The sequence below is a fragment of the Crocodylus siamensis genome, chromosome 1, assembly GCF_052110815.1.
Source record: "Crocodylus siamensis isolate JL-2025a chromosome 1, ASM5211081v1, whole genome shotgun sequence".
In the NCBI taxonomy this organism is placed as follows: domain Eukaryota; kingdom Metazoa; phylum Chordata; order Crocodylia; family Crocodylidae; genus Crocodylus; species Crocodylus siamensis.
The window spans coordinates 298,886,369-298,904,890 of NC_143395.1; the positions used below are offsets into that span (position 1 = coordinate 298,886,369).

Consider the following 18,522-nt stretch of genomic DNA (forward strand, 5'->3'; position numbering starts at 1 on the left):
CAGCCTTTGTGCTTTAACTGATGGTTATCGTAGAAATCATGGGGTGCATTGAGACGAGTGTGCACATGGATTTCCCCGGGGACAAATAGCAGCGGCACATAGTTGTGCTGCTGCTACTTGTCCCTGGAGAATGCCAGTGCAGCGTATTCTAGCTCACAGCAAGTTGCTGTGGATGAAGTTAGGGGAAGCTGGAGCCAGCACTTGGGGATTCCTTATCTGGGGTACTGGCACTTGAAGCCTGGCCACTAATGAGTGTGGCTCCAGCTGGCCTGGCTCTGATTTCAGGTGGCCTATGCTCCTACTATGTGCGCTGCCCCACTTTTTTTTTTCAGGTTTGATCATGGGGATTTTCCAGTGTCAAAAAATACCCCCAGGAGTGCTGCAGAATAGCAATGCAGCGAATGCCTGCACATGCAGTGGGTGCAGTGCTGTGGTGCCAGAGACTACATGTGGACTCATCTGGACACACCCATGATGTCTAAATGATAAGCTTATTTGAAGGCTGGAACAGATTTTTTTTTTTTTTTTTTTAAAGATAAAGGGCAGACATCATATTTAAATCTTAACTATACATTCTAAAGACTCTTTCTAAGCTGGCCCTTTGTCCTATTGCTTGGGCTTGAGCAGCAGTGAGGATTTCACTCTGTGTTTACTAAACCAAGCTCTATAAAGTCTGCCACTAAACCTTTTTCCCCCACTGTGAGTTGGATAAAGCCTATGTTCTAACCCAAGTGAAGCCTCCGCCCTTTGCTAAATTAACTCATATAAACACAAACAAAAACGAAGTGTTATGAGCTGTGTGTTTAAATGGGTGTGCACACTCAGCAATATTAATGAATTCTGGGTAAACTTCATTTACAAAGCTGCCATTTTTCCCTCTCCCAGATCTAGTAACACATCCAATTATTTAGAAGTGGATTCAGTATTTTAATTTTTCCCATCTCCTTTTTATCTATCTTTTGGCAGTCTAGTGTGAAGGTTGGGTCACATAAGGATGCATGCAGATGGTCCTTAATAGTTTGAGTAGGGGCAAAGGAAGATCAGGCATGTCTTAAGGTTTATTTTTTTGTGATCTGTGATGGAGAAGCATCTTTTGCCTCTTCTTGCAGTCTATTAACATGCAGTGTTCTACCATTTGGAAAGTAAGTGAGAATCTGTCAGCAAAGCTAGTGCCAGCTTTCAGCAAGCTGGGAAAGTATGTTTTAGCAGTATGCGATGCCCTCACTGGAAGTAACTGCACCTCTTTCTCAGTTGCTTAAAACATTTGTAGGTTACCTGTTATACTATGCATGTTGTAAATGGAGATCACCTGCTGAAACTGTTTAGCTCAGTTCTGTGGTAGTTTTTTCTTTTTCTCATTAAATCATTTAATACTAAAACTTAACCAGTTTGGATGAATGAAACATGCTGGTTACTATAATCACAATGTTTTAAAGTATGTTTGGACTTCTGCAATCTGCTTCTTTCAGACTCATGCTTAAAAATGACTTACCTGTATGTTCTTATATCTGTGTAAATTGGTGCTGCTTAAAGCTTTGGCTACATGGAACAGATAAGTAGCATAGGGTTGGCACATGGGAATCAGGCCCTGCACATCTAATCTAGCATGCAGAGCCATACAGTTTGGCCTGTTGGGCTTCTGGTTGTGAAAATTTGGCAAAAAGGGGAATGGCAATTAATGCTCCCAGTGCTCCTCTGCTGCCATTTTTTTTTTTTTTAAACTGCGGGGAGCCTGGCAGGCCAGTTCTGTCTGGGTGCTGAATACCCTGGTGTGATTGATTTTTCAGCCACAATACATATTTTCCCCACACTCATTTAAGATATTGCACAAGCAACAGCTTTTCATTGTGGAAGTACAACCCAGTCATTAAAAATAGAACCCAGACAGCCCCAGAAAAATTCCTTTAAATTGTTCACGTAATATTTTATGTGCACATTATAAATGTATTGTATGCAAGGTGTCTAGACCAGTGGTGCCCCACTTACTTGGGACTATGGGGCCAGGCCAATGGTACCAACCTTGTGCAGAGAGCTGCATCATTTGTCCCCAGTCAAGTATATAGGACTGACTTCAATCTGGAAGCAGCAGCAATAAATGTTGCCACTGCTCCCCCTTTGCCAAATTTCCAGACGCATGGGAAGCCCCATGGGCTGGATGACAGCTCTGCCAGCTGGATCCAGCCTGTGGGCCATATCTTGGTTGCTTCTGCTTTACAGTAATACTGCTGCTGATGGATGATAATGCCTTTGTGTTTAATATTGACCCTTAAAGTGAATGTTTAGGATGACTTTGCTTTCAGAAAATGCTTTCCTATTTTTGCTATGGTTGGCCTTAAACCCTTTTTAAACAACTGTTGTGCTTGTAGGGAAGAAGAACAAGTTGAGAGTTTACTACTTGTCCTGGTTAAGAAATAAAATTCTTCATAATGATCCAGAGGTAGAAAAGAAACAGGGTTGGACAACTGTGGGTGACTTGGAAGGCTGTGTGCACTATAAAGTTGGTAAGTAGCAAAAGAATTATGACAATCTGTCAGGATAAAATTAGGTTAACAGAGAAGTCCTGCTAAGCTTGTCACTGTTTATATAAACTGGTTTCTTTTAGCATTAATCATACTAAAATCACATGTTAAGATAGAATGAAAAATGCCTACAGTTTTTATTTAGGTCTTGAAGGCTGACTGCTGTCAAAGCAAAACAGCAGTATGCTAGATTTGGAGGGCATCGTGCAACAGGAACATATGTTTAAAATAATGATGATTCATTGATTTCCTTTACCCCATCATGTTTCCTAATGCACACACACACTTGCTCAAGTGCAGTTGTGGGCAGATGTTTGTTTCCATTAGACAAACTGTTTTTAGCAGTTTTTTTCAATTGGTGAAATGTGGTTGGTCATAGAACTCTTTAAAACATGTGCTGGATGGTTTGACATCTGGCATGGCCGTATGTATCTATGAGCCTACCCTCCTGCAGGGGGAGATGCAAGCAGACGTCAGTACGTGTGTGCTGCCTCTGCTGCTCCAGTTTCAAAACACGATCTCCTGATGCTGCAGCAGAATCACTGAATGTGGGGGGGGGGGGTTGTTTTTACTTTAGAGCAAATTCCATATTTCAGCTAGCCCAGAGTTTCAAACTAACATTGCCTTTTTGAAGTTGTGGCAGTCACTGTGGAGTCCCAGTCTGAACAGTGGTCAGAGTTCTCTGTGCACATGCACACACAAAACCTTGAAACTAGTAGGGAGCAGTCAATAAATATCTCAGGAAGAAACTGCTGAACCAAAAAGCTGACCCAGAAAACAATTTATAGTGTACTTCTCCTAAGGGTGTCCCCAGCCTAATGAAGCGACCTGTTAACAATACATTAGCAGCTATTTAAAGGAGACTGGCAATGAAGAATGTAAAACTGAGAGCATTGTTTTCTGGATGAAGAGTGATTTGTTGCCCTTGGCTGCAGCCTGGGAATGAACTTTACTTTGAACAATAAATATACAGAAGATCTCCTTCAGGACCAGGGAGGCCTCTTTGACAAGTCATTTTAGTTCCTTGAAAATGATGACGAACTCTGGAGATGGTTATATCTGCAGATCTAAACAGCCGTGCAGTTCTGAAGCTGACAGTGTGGCTCTGATTTTGAGTGACTTTGGCATTTGTGGATCTTGGAAATGCTCCCAGCAGTTTGTGCCCCTACTAGATGATACATTCCTCTTTTTATAATAAAGGCTGATTCCAGAGAGGACCTAAAGCAACCATGAAAGGAATTTCTTGTTACCTATACTGTGAATGGATTGGCAGAAATAAAAGAATGCCAGACTGTTCATAGCATCTGATAAAGTTGCTGCCTACAAATGCTTATTTGTCTTTGAACCAGTTAGTCTCTAAGGTGCCGCTCTACCATACCTTCTGCCTAATTTCAGACTACACTGCTGACTACCTCTGTCTGGTAGGGGTTCTGTATGCGAACATCATCTTATGTCAAGACTGACAAAGATAAACAAAAGCCCAGTTTCAGAGACAGAACTAGTCCAGCTGAAAAAGCCTGTGCATGATTTGTTTTACATGACTAAGCCATTGTGCATTGGCAACTGCAAAGTTCTTGGCAGAGGAGAAACCTGTGTCCAGTGGCAAAGAGATTCAAGACGATTGGGGTTACTCTTCCACTGCAGCCTTCATCTGTCTTCATAGCTGTGAAAGCATATACTGTATGCCATCTTCATCTGCCTGCCCCACTGTGGAGGTCTTTGTTATCTTGGACTGATACCTCACCTTTGACCTTACCACCATGGGTGACCCTACCAGAAGTTCAAGACTCATGATGGTATTGCTCTTGGGGTCATTGGTACATGCGAACCTCTCCACCCCATCAAGGTGACGGAACTCCTTCAACTGGCGACTTGACGTTTTTTGTCATCAGAGGTTTTTCCAATCTTTAACGCTTACAGTTCATGATTCTTACTACCCTACTGAGCAAGGGGAGTGAAACTCTTTGAGAAGAACGTCTCCACGTCCCTTCTGCATACCAGGAAGAAACAATTATTGACTTGTGTATCAGTTAAAAGAAAGCATAGGTAGGAGCATTTAAAATAAATTTTTAAAGAAATATATAATGTTTCCTTAAAAAACCATGCTGTGTCTGAACGTGAAAAATTGTTTTATGTTCAGAAAATGTTGCTACAACATTTGTAAGGAAAATGAAGAGGACATAAGAGAAATTCAAAACAAAAAACCCTTTTTTGTCCAAACTAAGAGCTCATGAGCTGCTAGAGGCTCCTGGACACCCAGTACCTCTTTGCTGCAACCAGCTCTTTCAAACATTGTGCCAGGGCCATGCTTAGGACGGCTTCTCACTGATTACTACTGAGTGCAGTTTTGATTTGTTGGTTTCATCACTGAGAAGATTTTCATGCTACATGTGTCTGTGAGCATGAATAACATTCTTGATGTGAAGGTTTTTACTGCTGGTTCTCCCAGGTAGTGGTAAAATTCATGAATCCTGATGGTTGATGGAAGGTAAGGCAGGGTGGTACCTTGGGCCTCTCGCAGACATGGCTAACCAGTTAATCATGTCTTAAATAGTAACCTGGCCCATGTCCAGGTAACTGGTGGTGCAGTAAATGAGAAATTAAGCCACAAAACTATTCTGCAGAAAGTGTAATAATTTTGCGTTGGTTTCCATTGCACCTTAAATTGGACATGTGGCAGGTGGACTGCACTGGAGTCTCTCACTGGTAGTATTGTGGTCACAGCTAGCCATTGATCAGCTGATCATTGTTGGACTATACTGGAGTTCAGACTAGCCCTGGTGCAGTCCTGCTGACTAGGCATCCAGCCAGCCTTCAGCCTGCTGGTGCAAGGGGAGCCTCGAATCATGCTCCCGGGCTCCCCCTGCACTAGTAGGTAGGGTGCAGTTGGCATCTAATCTCCAATCCCAAAATCACACTTCCTGCCATGCATATGTGGCATGATAGGAGGCACAGTTGTTGGGACTGGTGGTCGGATTCCATTCTGTTTTTAAGTGAATGTCTCTCGTTGGCATTAGAGACCATGCTAAAGATCAGTGAGTTCCATTTGCAGCCTTTCGGGAGCATATTCCATAAGAACAGAGAACAGGGGCTGAAAAGTCTGAACTCTGCTTCATGACTCCAAAAGTCAGAAATTGCGTCCTGGAATCAGCAGGTTTGACATGTCGTTCTCCATGCTCTCACCACCTTCATTCCCAGTGGCATTTAACAGCGATTCCAAGGTGGGGAACTGCTACATTGCATCAAGACCTGTTCATCCCAAAGAGGGGCTGCATTTCCGAGGCATGTATAGTGTTGTAAAATTCAGTCAAAACCTGGTTCTGACCCCCCTCATCCTTGTGTTCAGCATATTCATATGTTCAAAGAACACCCTGCGACTCAGCTGGCATAGTTCAGCATAATACAGCACCTGTCCTGAAAATCACCTTTCTCCAAGAACCGGTTGAACTGTGGAAGGCTAAGAGCCCTGGCTCGCATGAAATTCACTGTTTTTACCACAACATTCATCATGTGGTCTGTGCCAAGAGTTTTGGTAAAGAGTTTCCTGATTCAGAATGCAATGAAAAACACGAATGCTCATGGCTGGCATTGATACTCTTCACTGTCTCTTGAAACCCTCGCTGCCCTTTTCTAGTCCACACCTAATTTGTCCAAAGTTGAGGTCATGCTGTTGAAAATATCTTTTGTAGGTGTGTCTTTCATTGGCACAATCTCCAGACTTCTCTGTTGCATTCATACCTTGATCAACAGTCATTGTGCAGTGTCACTCGCATCTGGGCTTTCATCAGTTGCTTTTGAAATGCAGAATACCAAAATTGTTTGATGCCCCCATCTTAAACAATAGGGACAATAGCTGCAAACAGAGCTTTACCAGATTACCAGTCCTAGAATTTGTGAACTTGCTACGTTATAACATTGGAACATATTACTGTTTTTGATAAATGTATTTTTCCTTGAACATCATGAACCAAATGGCAGAAATTACTGCATTGTAACTTCTGTTTCTGGGGGGGAAAACAACCCCCTTTTCCCTACCCAGTTCCCCAAATCTCTGAAACCCAAAACTTCATAAAACTGGCAAGAAATGGACAAGAATATTGCATGTTTATATAGTATTTTTCTTTAATAAAAAGATTGCTATGCATTTTACTGGTTGGAGGATATTTTCGTTCTTCTCTCTTTCTCCTGTTGTACCCTACCAGGGAATCTAAACTCTAAGATAAGAAGAGTACACTTTAGCTATCACCTGAAATATTAGCTTTTCTCTTACTGTTGGAGTGATGTTGCAGCCATGATGATTCAGGAAGTAGGTGAGAGGCAAAGATTTCTGTGGGTGATATATTTTATTGGGCCAACTGTATGATTGCAATAGACCTAAACAAACTTTGGACTTCAGACCTGCTGAAGAATGCATTGCATTCAAAAGTTTGTCTAAATCTATCCCAACCATGCAGTTGGGTCCAATAAAACATAGTCATCTTGATATATTATTGTAACTAAATGAAATGTGATGTAGCTAAAAGAAGAATGAACTGTAGCTAAAAACCTTCAAATATTTAAAATAGTTTAGTGACTAAACTCTTTTCTTGCTTCGTAAAATCACGTAAGAGTTTTTGGAGTTGCTGCTGAGTGAGTTTTTCTCATTTCATTTCAGTAAAATATGAAAGAATCAAATTCTTGGTAATTGCTCTGAAGAGTTCTGTGGAAGTCTATGCATGGGCACCAAAGCCATATCACAAGTTTATGGCTTTTAAGGTAACTTTTTAACTATATTTTGAGCTTCAGTATCTCTTTGCAGTTACAGAACTGCATCTTCAAAAATATTGAAGATGAACTGGTGTAAGTTATATTGGTGGCATTAAATGTGCATCATGTGATCAGTTTCATTCAGTAAATTTCACAGCGCACAAACCTGCTCCACCAACCACCTAGTGGTTGGGGTCTGTAATCCCTCCTACTGCAGGGATGACCAGTGTGTTGCACACATGCCACAATTGACTTGGGAAACCTTTGTGCGTGGCACATAACTGGTCAGGGAGGGAGCAGGGAGCACAGTGGCAGATAAGGTAGGGAGCAGAAAACAAAGCAACAGATTGGACAGGGGAAGGGGATTGGAGAGGCCGTCAGGGAGGGTGAAGGTCTTGCTTTGTGGCATGCCTGCCAAAAAAGGTCAACTCCCACTGACCTATGTCAGGTAGGTTGAGAGCTGATTGTGTGTTGATCCCCTTACTCTGGAGTACGTTTATTACAAAATGAAATTTGGTGTCAGGTACTTCATTGTCATCATCGGGGATCCTGGTTTTCTCTGATTTAAAAAAAAAAAAAAATCCCCAATTTTCAGATGAAAAAAGTAACCCAAAATCCACATTTTTCAGTAATTAAAATGAAATGCCACTATACGTATTTCTGTATATTGGTGGTGTTTCATTATAATCATGGAAAAATGTGGATTTTGGGTTACTTTTTTAAATCCAGAAATTGGGGATTCTTTTTTTAAATTGGAGAGAACCAGGATCTCTCATCATCATGTCAGGTACCCAAGCTATTGCACGAACTATAAATTCACAAAAAAAGATTTGAAGTGTTCAAGAGTTTGGAAGCCGTACTTCTTTAAAAACAGCAAGTTGTTTTAGTTTATATGGCTAAATCCTGCAAGCCGTTGAGTGCTCTCACTTCAGTTAACACCTCACTATACAGATTTTGCAGGTTGAGTATGGCATTTGGAATCCCATTTTAGTACAGTAGGCTCTGCCAAGATGCTGATCTGATTTGTATTTATTTATGTATTTTGGATTGCAGTCATTTGGAGAATTGGTACATAAGCCATTGCTGGTGGATCTAACTGTGGAGGAAGGTCAAAGGCTGAAAGTGATCTATGGTTCCTGTGCTGGATTCCATGCTGTTGATGTAGACTCGGGATCAGTCTATGATATTTATCTACCAACACATGTAAGAACTGGCACTCTGGAGAGGATTATTATTTCTTACCTTTTTTTCTGCTTCTCACTGACAATGATAAACAGGTGGACAGACACTGATGATACTGGCTGTATGATCAGAGTGAGAGCCATCCAAAAGAAGGGTCATCTTGTGTCCTTCAGTATGCTACTTTAGCTGCTGAAATGCATGTTTTTCACTTGTGGGTCACTTAAAAGAAAATCTTGCGCTTAAATCATTCCCTCTACATCTAAATAAAAGGTACCCTAAAATCGTCTCCTTCCGAGATTGTTTGCTTCCAGACCATTAATAGTTTTGTAAAAAAACAAGAAAACAAAAAAACTTGTTTGTTTTGTCATTGTGGCTGAACTGTCTTATATCAGGATTAAATTTAAAATGTAAATTTAATTTAGACAAATTGAAGTCACCCTCCTCTACCTCTGAATCAGAGATTTAGGAGATCTTTGTGTGTTAGTATTTTATTTTATTTTATTAGTTTTAAATTATATGTTTGGAAGGGGGAACTCTAAAGGGGGAAGCATGATGAGTGTTGGAGCAGTGAGTTCCACATCCTATGGCATACAGCAGAAGCAGAATCATTGGTTTGCTTACAACAGCAATAGGCTCACTAACTGGTGGGTAGAAAGAGAAGGCAGAGCACAATATTACCTCCTCCGTGTCCCAGCATGCTTCCAATTTGGCTGAATAAGATTTTAAAAGGGCAGCTCCATTGTAACCATTAAATAACTTTAAGAATGGTTCTGTGTGAATTGGAGTTCCTTTGTAAGTTTGGTCAGGTGTGTTTGGATTCCCTTTTGCAAAGCTAGTCTTTTTTGACACAAAGATTAAATAAATAAATTCAACACATTCCTGCCTTAAGCTACTCCTAATAACCACTCCAGATGTACAAACTTTTATTATGAACTCCAAAATGTATAGTGAAAATAAGATACAGATAGTATATACATATATAACAAGTGTCATGTCTGTTAGGAAATGGTAAATAGCACAGCTTCTCTGCATAATTATACTATAGAAACATTAACTGAATGCATTTTCAAACTTTTATATTTTTTCTTCAACTTGTTTTAATAACGGAGGATCAAACTTCTCAAAAATAATTTTGAGTATACAGTACTTGAACATTGATGGGAGTAGCTAACAAGTAATTTTCAGAAAAAATGTCTGCAATCAAATACAAATGGTAATAATTTAAAGAAGTATGCTACATCTTAAAAGATTACCTGAATTGATCTTTTTTTTTACATGTATGCAAACTACAGTAGAATTTAATGCACCCTATGCATTTGAAATTAGGGCAGACACTGGCAGCAAGAAGCAGTCCCTGTTCCAACACTTTAGGTCTAACTAGGTAAACAGCAGGCAGGGAAGCAGACGGTGAATAGATTCTTCTCTTGGTCACATGGAGAGGCAGAGCTCAGGTGGGCTTATTCTATAGCTAGGGCTTAAGTTCAGTGCTTCCCCACCCTGCCCTTCATTGCCATTTTAGTGAGTGTTGTGTGGCAAAGTCAATGCTAAAAAACTCAGCCAGAGACTTTGAGGGCATTATTTCATGTTGCCACAGAACCTTGATCAATTGAACATTGTGAAAATTTGACTGCCTGCGGGACTGATATATCAGTATTACTGTCTCCTAACAATCCCTCTTCATGGTGGCTGAGGGGGACTATGCCATTTGCTTCTTTCTACAGTTAGTCTGCTTCCTAAACAAAAAGTATCCAGCCTGTTTTTTTCCTAAGCTGCTCACATGACAAAACTTTCTCTTTTATATCTGTAGATCCAGAGTAGTATCCAACCACATGCAATCATTATTCTCCCAAATACTGATGGGATGGAGCTGCTGGTTTGCTATGAGGATGAAGGTGTTTATGTTAATACATATGGGAGGATCACCAAAGATGTGGTTCTACAGTGGGGAGAGATGCCTACATCAGTTGGTATGTGTCCTGTGAGAATCAAAGGTGACCTATAACATTGGGGGAAATAATGAGCGGTGGGGGTGAAATGTGTCCACTCTTGTCTTCGGATAACTGCTGGTGAATCAAGTACGTCATAAAGTGAATGAGTGTACAAAATAGGGAGAGATTCTTTTGCTGACATTGAGTGCACTTTAGAATAAAATCCAAAAACATAAATGCATTATGAAGCATGGGGGTGAATAAAACAATGTAGTGAACTTAGATTCTCTGTAGGCTATTGAAAATACATCGTTAGACAGCTGCTAAACTGTGATGGCCTGCATCTCTGAGGGAATTTGGTAGCTTGTAGCATGGTGGGTATTAATGTGAGAGAATTGTATGTGATTTGCTGGGCTTAATGTGATTTTTAGGAAGCAGAATACTTTTTAGTAAAATGTTGTCTTTAGGGTATGCCTGTGTAATAGAATGAAGGTGTGATTGTTGCGTGTGTTAGCTTAAGCTTGCGGGCCAACAGGAACAATGACAGCTATGATGCTGCGGACCAGGTTTTAGTACATCCTGGCAACCCATCCATATACCCAGGGTGTGTACTCGAGTTGCCAGCATGTGTGAAAGTCTGTGCTACTGTGTGTTGGAGGCAGAGCTTTTTTTTTTTTTTTTTTTTTTTTAATGAAATCCCTTATGTTATCTTTGGCAGCATTCACCAAAATGACACACAGGTCATTTATCAGATATATTTTTTATAATGCTAGCTAGTCTTTTCTTTTTTTCTAATTTTTATTACAACTCTGTAGTAATTGTTAGAGAGAGGGTTTTTTTTCCTTGCTGCTAGTACTAAGTTCTTAACTAATAGAGGTTAGGGGTGATACCTCAAGGGAAAAAATAGTCTTAATTTTTGTTTTTGGTGCATTTTAAAGAAGACCCACAACAGGTGCACTTCTAATATTTCTTCCATTTCAGAGCTCTTTTAAAGCAATATTAATGCTTTTCAAACTAATTGAATTTTTCAGAATGGAAGAAAATAACGTAAAATGTGTCCGTTATAAATGGCCTCTCTTACTTCACAAAAATAGTTTTTCCCCAATGTTTACTAGAACACTCTTCAAAACTGAAAGAACTAGTATAATTCTAATATCACAAAAGAGAAAAGTGAAACTTGGGCAATTCAGCAGGGAGATTGTATTGCATATAAATATCAGGTTCTGTTTAGATTGCATACAAATCTACTTCTCTCTCTGCAAAACATGGAAGAACAGCTTTATTTAAAAATTAATGTTCTACTCACTTAATTGAGGTTTGGGAAAACTCCCAGTCAGTCTGTAGCTTGTTAATAGGTACTCTTTCATAAAGAAGAATATTTCTAACAACTTATTCCCTGAATAGAATTGTTCTTTCTATTCTCATCACAATAAAGCTTAAAAACTGAAAATATGAACAAGTACATTTTTCTTTGCAAAGTGCCTTTAATTAGATCGTACAAAAATGTTTCTTTGGGTTTTTTTCAGTGACTATGTTGCCTTTATTTGTAACACGTGTCTGTATTTTTTTTGTTCCTAAAGCATACATTCGATCCAATCAGATTATGGGCTGGGGAGAAAAGGCTATTGAGATACGATCTGTGGAAACAGGGCACTTGGATGGTGTTTTCATGCACAAAAGGGCACAAAGGCTCAAGTTCTTATGTGAAAGGAATGACAAGGTAAGTTTTTAGTGTTGCTTCCAATTCCTTGTTTCAGTTGCATTGTGTACTTTAATGGTATTATAATTATCTTGGGAAAATAAAATGCCTGCTTGCTTGCTCATTAGACAACATAAAAGCATATGATAAGCATATGATACATCTACTTGATGGTTGTAATAAACTCATTTTTGTTTGTTTTTTTCCTCTTTCTCTCTCCTCTCAGGTTTTCTTTGCCTCTGTACGGTCTGGTGGAAGCAGCCAAGTTTATTTCATGACCCTAGGCAGGACTTCTCTTCTGAGCTGGTAGAAGCAGTGTGATTTGACAAAGGATCACTGACATCCAGAGTCTTTTGAGATCTTCATAACTTGGAATTATTTGCAACTGGAGTATAGACCTGCACAGATGCAGCACTTCATGTACATGTGTGCACAGGCATCACTGGTGTTAGGTTTCTTTTTGTTCTTAAAATGAGGCTGCAATGCAGCTGGTGCTGTAAAGTTCTTGCCATCAGGTGCTATCTGTCTTTGAGATTTGGGATCACACTAGAAAGCAACAGGTTATGGGATTTTGTTTTTTTCCTTCAGCTCCAGAATTCCTTGGCTTTGAATGACTCTGTTTGTTAGTATAAAAGAAAAAAAGAGATTTGAGATGAACATGCTGTTAAATGGGCAGAAGGCAGGAAAGAGAAGGTGACAAGTGGTGGCGAGAGAGTCAGACTTGCTGAAGTGGAGGGCAGATCTAGTCTAGTAATGTTAACAATGTATTTAATTGACATTTCTTTTTTGTAATGTGACATTATGTGGACAAAGAGGAAGGTGCAGGTTTTAAGAAGTTAATATTTATAAAATGTGAAAGGCGCAGTGGCTAGGATAACTTCTTTGGGGAGGGGGGAGGGTGGAATTCCTGGGTTTTTTGTTTCTTTTAGTTTTATTTTGGCTTGGCCAATAACTTAGTCATTTTTTCTGTGTACCAGGTTTTGCCTGAAATGTGCAGATGATTAAAAAAAAAGAAAAAAGAAAAAAGAAAAAAAAAAGTTTATTCATTTTCTATAATGATTCTGTGTTAGGCCAGAACTTGGTTGTGTCACAGTATTAGCACTGCCTCAGTTAAAGGTTTAATTTTTGTTTAAACCTAGAAGTGCAACAACAGGTTTACCACAGTCTGCACTTGCAGAATTAAAAAAAAAAAAAATTCCAGACTACATATGTTTATTTTTTGTGCCTACCTCATTGTTTTTAATGCATAAAATAAAAGAGGTGGTTTCGTTTATACGTTTTTAGATGCAAACCATTAATGTCTAATTTAATCTTAATACCAAAACTACCAGATGAAAGGTTTTGTGACTGTTATTCTGTAGCAAGTTTCAGCAGGAGGGGAGAAGAGTCCATTGAAGGGGTTGGATTAGCCTTATGGCAGTGAGACACTGACTAATACCATTTGCTTACCGAGTTTGGAAAAAACACTTTTCTTTTTTTACCAGCTTCATCATTAATAGAAGTTTGATGAATTTAGCCTGAAACCTGCGGTTTCACTCTTCTAACACATGGGCTTAGGAACAGGCAGGTAACAAGAATTATAAACTGTTTAAATGTTGTAGGAAACTTTTTGGGGGAGGTGACATTTTTCTTTTTCTAAGAATGCAATGCACTAAAACTATTTTAAGAATGTAGTTAATATTGCTTATTCATAAGACAGCATATATCTGTGTTTAGATGTAAGATCCCAGCTCTGGCTTTTTTTTCCTTTTTTTAAAGTCAGTTTTATTTTATGAAGAAGTTGTTTTTTTTTCCCTGACATTTGTAATAAATGTCTTGAGAGTAATAATTTGTTTAATGGCTACATGTTCATTACTTGAGAAACCTTGAGTGTATAATAATCTGTTGGTGATGTAATAATGCACAGTGTCATGATCCAACCATTTTTATTTTATTTTTTTTTATTTTTGGTGGGGTACTTTTTGACTGCTGCCTTAAGCTGTTCATTCAGTGAACCAGCTCTCAGTGTTTCATGGGCTTTGTCTTCTGCTGTGGTTAACTTTTTTCTTTTATGGCATGACAGGTAGGGCTTTTTAGACATGTTATTCTTTATAATCAAACTGATTGTTCAAGTGGCTGGCCACAGGATTGCTGAACAGTAAACAGCAACAACCAGGCAACTGTTTTGCTCAACAGACCCTTCTTTTGGCATCAGCCCTGACTGCTGTAAGTTCTTCAGACCTGATCAACCTTTCTGCTGAAGGCTCTCCTTTGAACAGCAGAAACCGTTTGAGAATTAAGCTGGTAGACACATACCATGTGCGTCTTTCTCTTTCTTTTTCTCTCTCTCTCTCTCTCTCATGCACATATATATATAAATACACACACACACACGCACTCAGACACACACACACACACACACACACACACACATTCTCTTAAAAATCAAGAAAGCCTTACATTTGCTGGCAGAAGAGTACTTAAAATATTTTTTTTAATTGTTTGACTTTTGGATAGCACTGAAGGTCGAGGATGAGGGATGCATTTGTTTTGTATCTATATTGCAATCAGCCCGAAGAGCGATTGCTTCTTTGTATTACGAAGATCTAAGGGGACTCAGAAGACCAATGTGCTCATAGGGTGCAATGACACAATGGCCCTGTAGCATAGTGTGCTGGAACACATTGATCCAGTGTCATCCTGCATGGTTTAATTCTTGCAGCGCTGTGTGGTAAAAATGGATTTAGTCCTTGGAAATTGATTCTGTTCTTGTTGGTGAAAATGTTGCGATACTATAGGGATTCCCAGGTTACGGATACATGCTGTTGGAAGTTCTGATGGTTCTGGAGGGAAACTCCTTTGCTGGAGATGCTGGACGGCAGCTTCCTCCTCCGCAGAAGAGCCGCGGTGGCAAATCTACAGGTTTAAAATCAGTGTTACAAAACCACTACATAGAAAATGCTGAACTCTTTTAAACAGTGCTTTTGTAAGCAAAGGGAAAAAAAAGGCTCCTAGATTTAGTTTTAAGCTTTAAGTAATAATTTTCTGTATCTTTTAAGTCAAAGTAACCCTAACTGTATGACTGCAGTGTTTTATTTTTTATCTTATGCACATGTTATGTTGGAGAAAATGTTTACAAAAATGGTTTTGTTACACTAATGTGCATCACATATTTATGGTTTATTTGAAAGTGATTTTTGTGGATTTTTTTTTTAGTTTTTCATATTAGTAGTAGTACACTTTTTGTGATTTATAACCCCAAACTCTGCTGATTATAAAGATGCTAAACAATAATACAATGACAAACTGCATTAAAATTACTAATCGTAGAGCTGCAAAGCAGACTGGTGACAAGTAAACACTCAGCCTTTTTTTTGCAGTGCTATCTAACTTGTCTTCTGTGTATTATGGAAATTACTGTTTTTCCCCATTTTTCCTTAAATAAAGTCAAAATGACACCTATTATATGTGGAAAGCATTTTGAATATTTTCTGATTGTGGAGAGTCAAGGTTTGCACATAAGCTTAGAGAAAAAGCAAGGTTACCAAACATCGTTCTTGAGAATTCAACAGTATTTGGTGAAAAGGGTGTGTTTTTGCTCGCTCTCTCTCTCTAACCCCCAACTCTTGGAGCCAGCTGACCTCATGAGAATCTCTGCTTTCATAAAAAAAAAAAAAAGCAGTCAAAAGCTTGAAAATGCAAATCAATCAGACTCAAGTGGCGCAGATACCAGAAGATGCATAAAAACGAATCCAGTTCTTGAACAAATGGGATTAGTATTATGAAAGTGTGGTCAACTAGAGCCATGCAAATGGCAGAAGTCCACTGAAGTAAGGGCCTGTCAAGTTTCAGTGAAGGAGGTAGTTTCTAAAGTGGACAAAAAGCTGGTGCTTTGCCCTGGTCCTTGGCTGTGCCTGCTTGGCATGCGTCTTCTGTAGTGAAGCTGAACATCTGCTGTTTTCTTTTCTAGTAAGAGGAATTCTTGTTGGGGCTGTTGAAACATGACCTATATGTTCACAGAGTAGGGAGACATGCAATTCTTCCTCTTCCTGTAATCAATAGAAGCAAGGGATATGTTGTAAGTTGTATGTTTTGCACTGGGTTTACTCTATAATGGACCAAAGAGCATTTGCTGTTCTTCATACCAGCCGATTCCTGGTTCTGATTTTTAGAATCTCCAAAATACTGACGTCAAAGAATATTAATTTCTAACTCGACCTTCCTGCCTGGTGCAGAATTGTAGGTCTTCCTCAGGGAAACTGCCAAGCAGGCAAAGCAAAAAACAAATGCAATTCCCTTGAGTGTTTCGTTAAATCTTAATTGCATTAAAACAATTTGTGCTAATGTGAGGCCAAACACAAGTTAGCATTCCTTTATAAGCAACAATCTTGTCTTTTAACCACAGTTTTAATGACTTACACAAAGAGTCTGCCACAATATTAATCTTACTGACCAAAATATGATGCCCTTATGTTGGGTATTAGTAAAGAATGAAAAATGTGGGCAACAGTTGCATTCTACAGAGAGACAGGAAAAAATACAAAAGTGCAAAAAGACAGCCACAGGAAGATGTCACCTGCCTGTTAAGAACTAAATGTCAACTTGCTAGGTAACGTGTATAGATGCACAACAAGAAAATCATGCCCACAGAAAATTCTTGGGAGGGCAAGGGGATTACTGGAGGTAGACGGAAGAAATTCTGGGGAAGATCAGTATATTTAGATACCAAAACAATATTTGAAAAAATTAAGTTGTGTGAACTTTAAATAATCCAAGCTCAAAATACGTGGTATAAATGTAAAAGTAAAGAATACTTTGTAAATGTTAGATTGGACTTCAAGGCTGTGAAAATATAACATAACCCCAAAGAGAGGCAGTCCTTCTAGGATGACAGGTTTGCTGAGGAGTTAGGGTTTTATTGGAACTGAGAAGGGGGAAAAGCCTCAGCTTTTTAAGCAGTCCTTTGTGCAGAGAGAGTCTGTTAGTTTGCAGTGTCTTTGGTGAATTGCTTTTTAATAATTTGTCATGGGTGTCTAGTGTCTAAGGTGATGACTCTGATGACTGGAATGGCAATAAAGATGGCAGAAAAAATACTGCCAATACAGAAGAAAGCAACAGGTCTACGGCAGGTTGAAAACTCATTTCAGGAAGCAGTGCAAATTCCAGTGCAATAAATAACATTGCAAAAATCATGGTACTGTATTAATGACAGTGCATTTCCATTTCTTGCATTTGTGTTTAGCACAATAGCAACTCACTTCACTGCTAACTTTAGTGCTGGGCTCTCTGTTACTGTGAATAAGTGTGCTGCCAGTGCAAAACCTCAAGATCTCTTGATAAGCTGGCATGGGTGCCCTTGCATTACCACAGCTTTCATGCAAGGTGAAAGAGAAACCTGTTTTATGCATGAATTGATCATACAGTACTAGATTTGCAGCATGTCATAGATGCTTGCCATTATGGATCTGTTCTATGTGCTGGTAATTTTTTGTTTTGGTGAAACTTACCTTTTCTTGCTGGTCCCAGAAATCAAATACATATTTAGCAATCTGAGAAGAAAACCCTGTTGACTGAATGTGAGTTCCACATAGTTGGGATACTTGATCTAAAGGAAGAATGGGAATGGATCCCAAGGCACACCTCTCTGTGGTTAAGATCCAGCATCTGGATGTTGATGCTGCTATCAAACCATGGCTGTATCTAGCAGATACTCCCTTGCTGCTGGAAACAACTGTCTTGATAAGAATCAAAAGATGTTCAAATACTTTAAAAGCATTAATGCGGCACAGCACTACTGAGGTGGATTATGATGGAGTGTGTCAATATTGCTGTGCATGAAAGATAAATGGCATGCTGTAGAGCTTACATGCTGTGGAATTGGGGTAGGATTGAAGGTGAATTAAGTCTCTGTGTGGGCCTGTCACCAGCAGTTACAAACAGGGTGTTGCTATGTGGGAATTACTGCCTTTGTGGCATGATGTTTGTGTAATAGTTTCCTAGGATGGTTCCTGTTAATATATATACATATTTACATTGCCCTTATTTTCTTGTTTCTTACCCTCTGATTCATCCCAGCCTCACTTTAAATTTGAAAAGTGGGGGAAGAGGATATTCTGTTGGTTAAAGAGAGCAAAACTCTTGCTTTTAATGAAATTGTGCCATTCCAGTAAGAAACTCTAGCTAAATGGCAGGGGGTTTCCTGTATTGGACTAAGACAGGAAATTGGGTTTAACATTTCATACCAAAGCTATTTTGGTTCTTCAGGGTAAATAATATGCAACATGGGAAAGCTAATCTAATTTGTTCCAACTGTGCTTTATACCACTCACACTTCACTTACGCTCTGCGTGATACGTTACTGCACAAACTCATGCTTGTCATTCAACTTAATTTGTCAGTTAAAAGGAATTTCCACACCACCAGCTTAATTTTAACGTCGTATTTGTACCTATTAAATCAGCTTTGCCCA

The 18,522-nt window shown here is 39.2% G+C and overlaps 1 protein-coding gene across 4 annotated transcripts in view; it reads left to right on the plus strand.

Moving 5' to 3' along the window:
• MAP4K4 (mitogen-activated protein kinase kinase kinase kinase 4) overlaps positions 1–15,516 on the plus strand; it is a 217,776-nt gene extending 202,260 nt beyond the window's left edge. For all 4 annotated transcript variants that reach the window (XM_090020650.1, XM_090020658.1, XM_090020664.1 and 1 more), the window contains 6 exons: positions 2,367–2,501; positions 7,174–7,274; positions 8,319–8,468; positions 10,255–10,414; positions 11,956–12,095; positions 12,301–15,516. In XM_090020650.1, the coding sequence (XP_089876776.1) occupies positions 2,367–2,501; positions 7,174–7,274; positions 8,319–8,468; positions 10,255–10,414; positions 11,956–12,095; positions 12,301–12,384 (770 nt within the window). In that variant the 3' untranslated portion in view covers positions 12,385–15,516. The remainder of the gene's footprint in view (positions 1–2,366; positions 2,502–7,173; positions 7,275–8,318; positions 8,469–10,254; positions 10,415–11,955; positions 12,096–12,300) is intronic.
• The last annotated feature ends 3,006 nt before the right edge of the window (positions 15,517–18,522 follow it).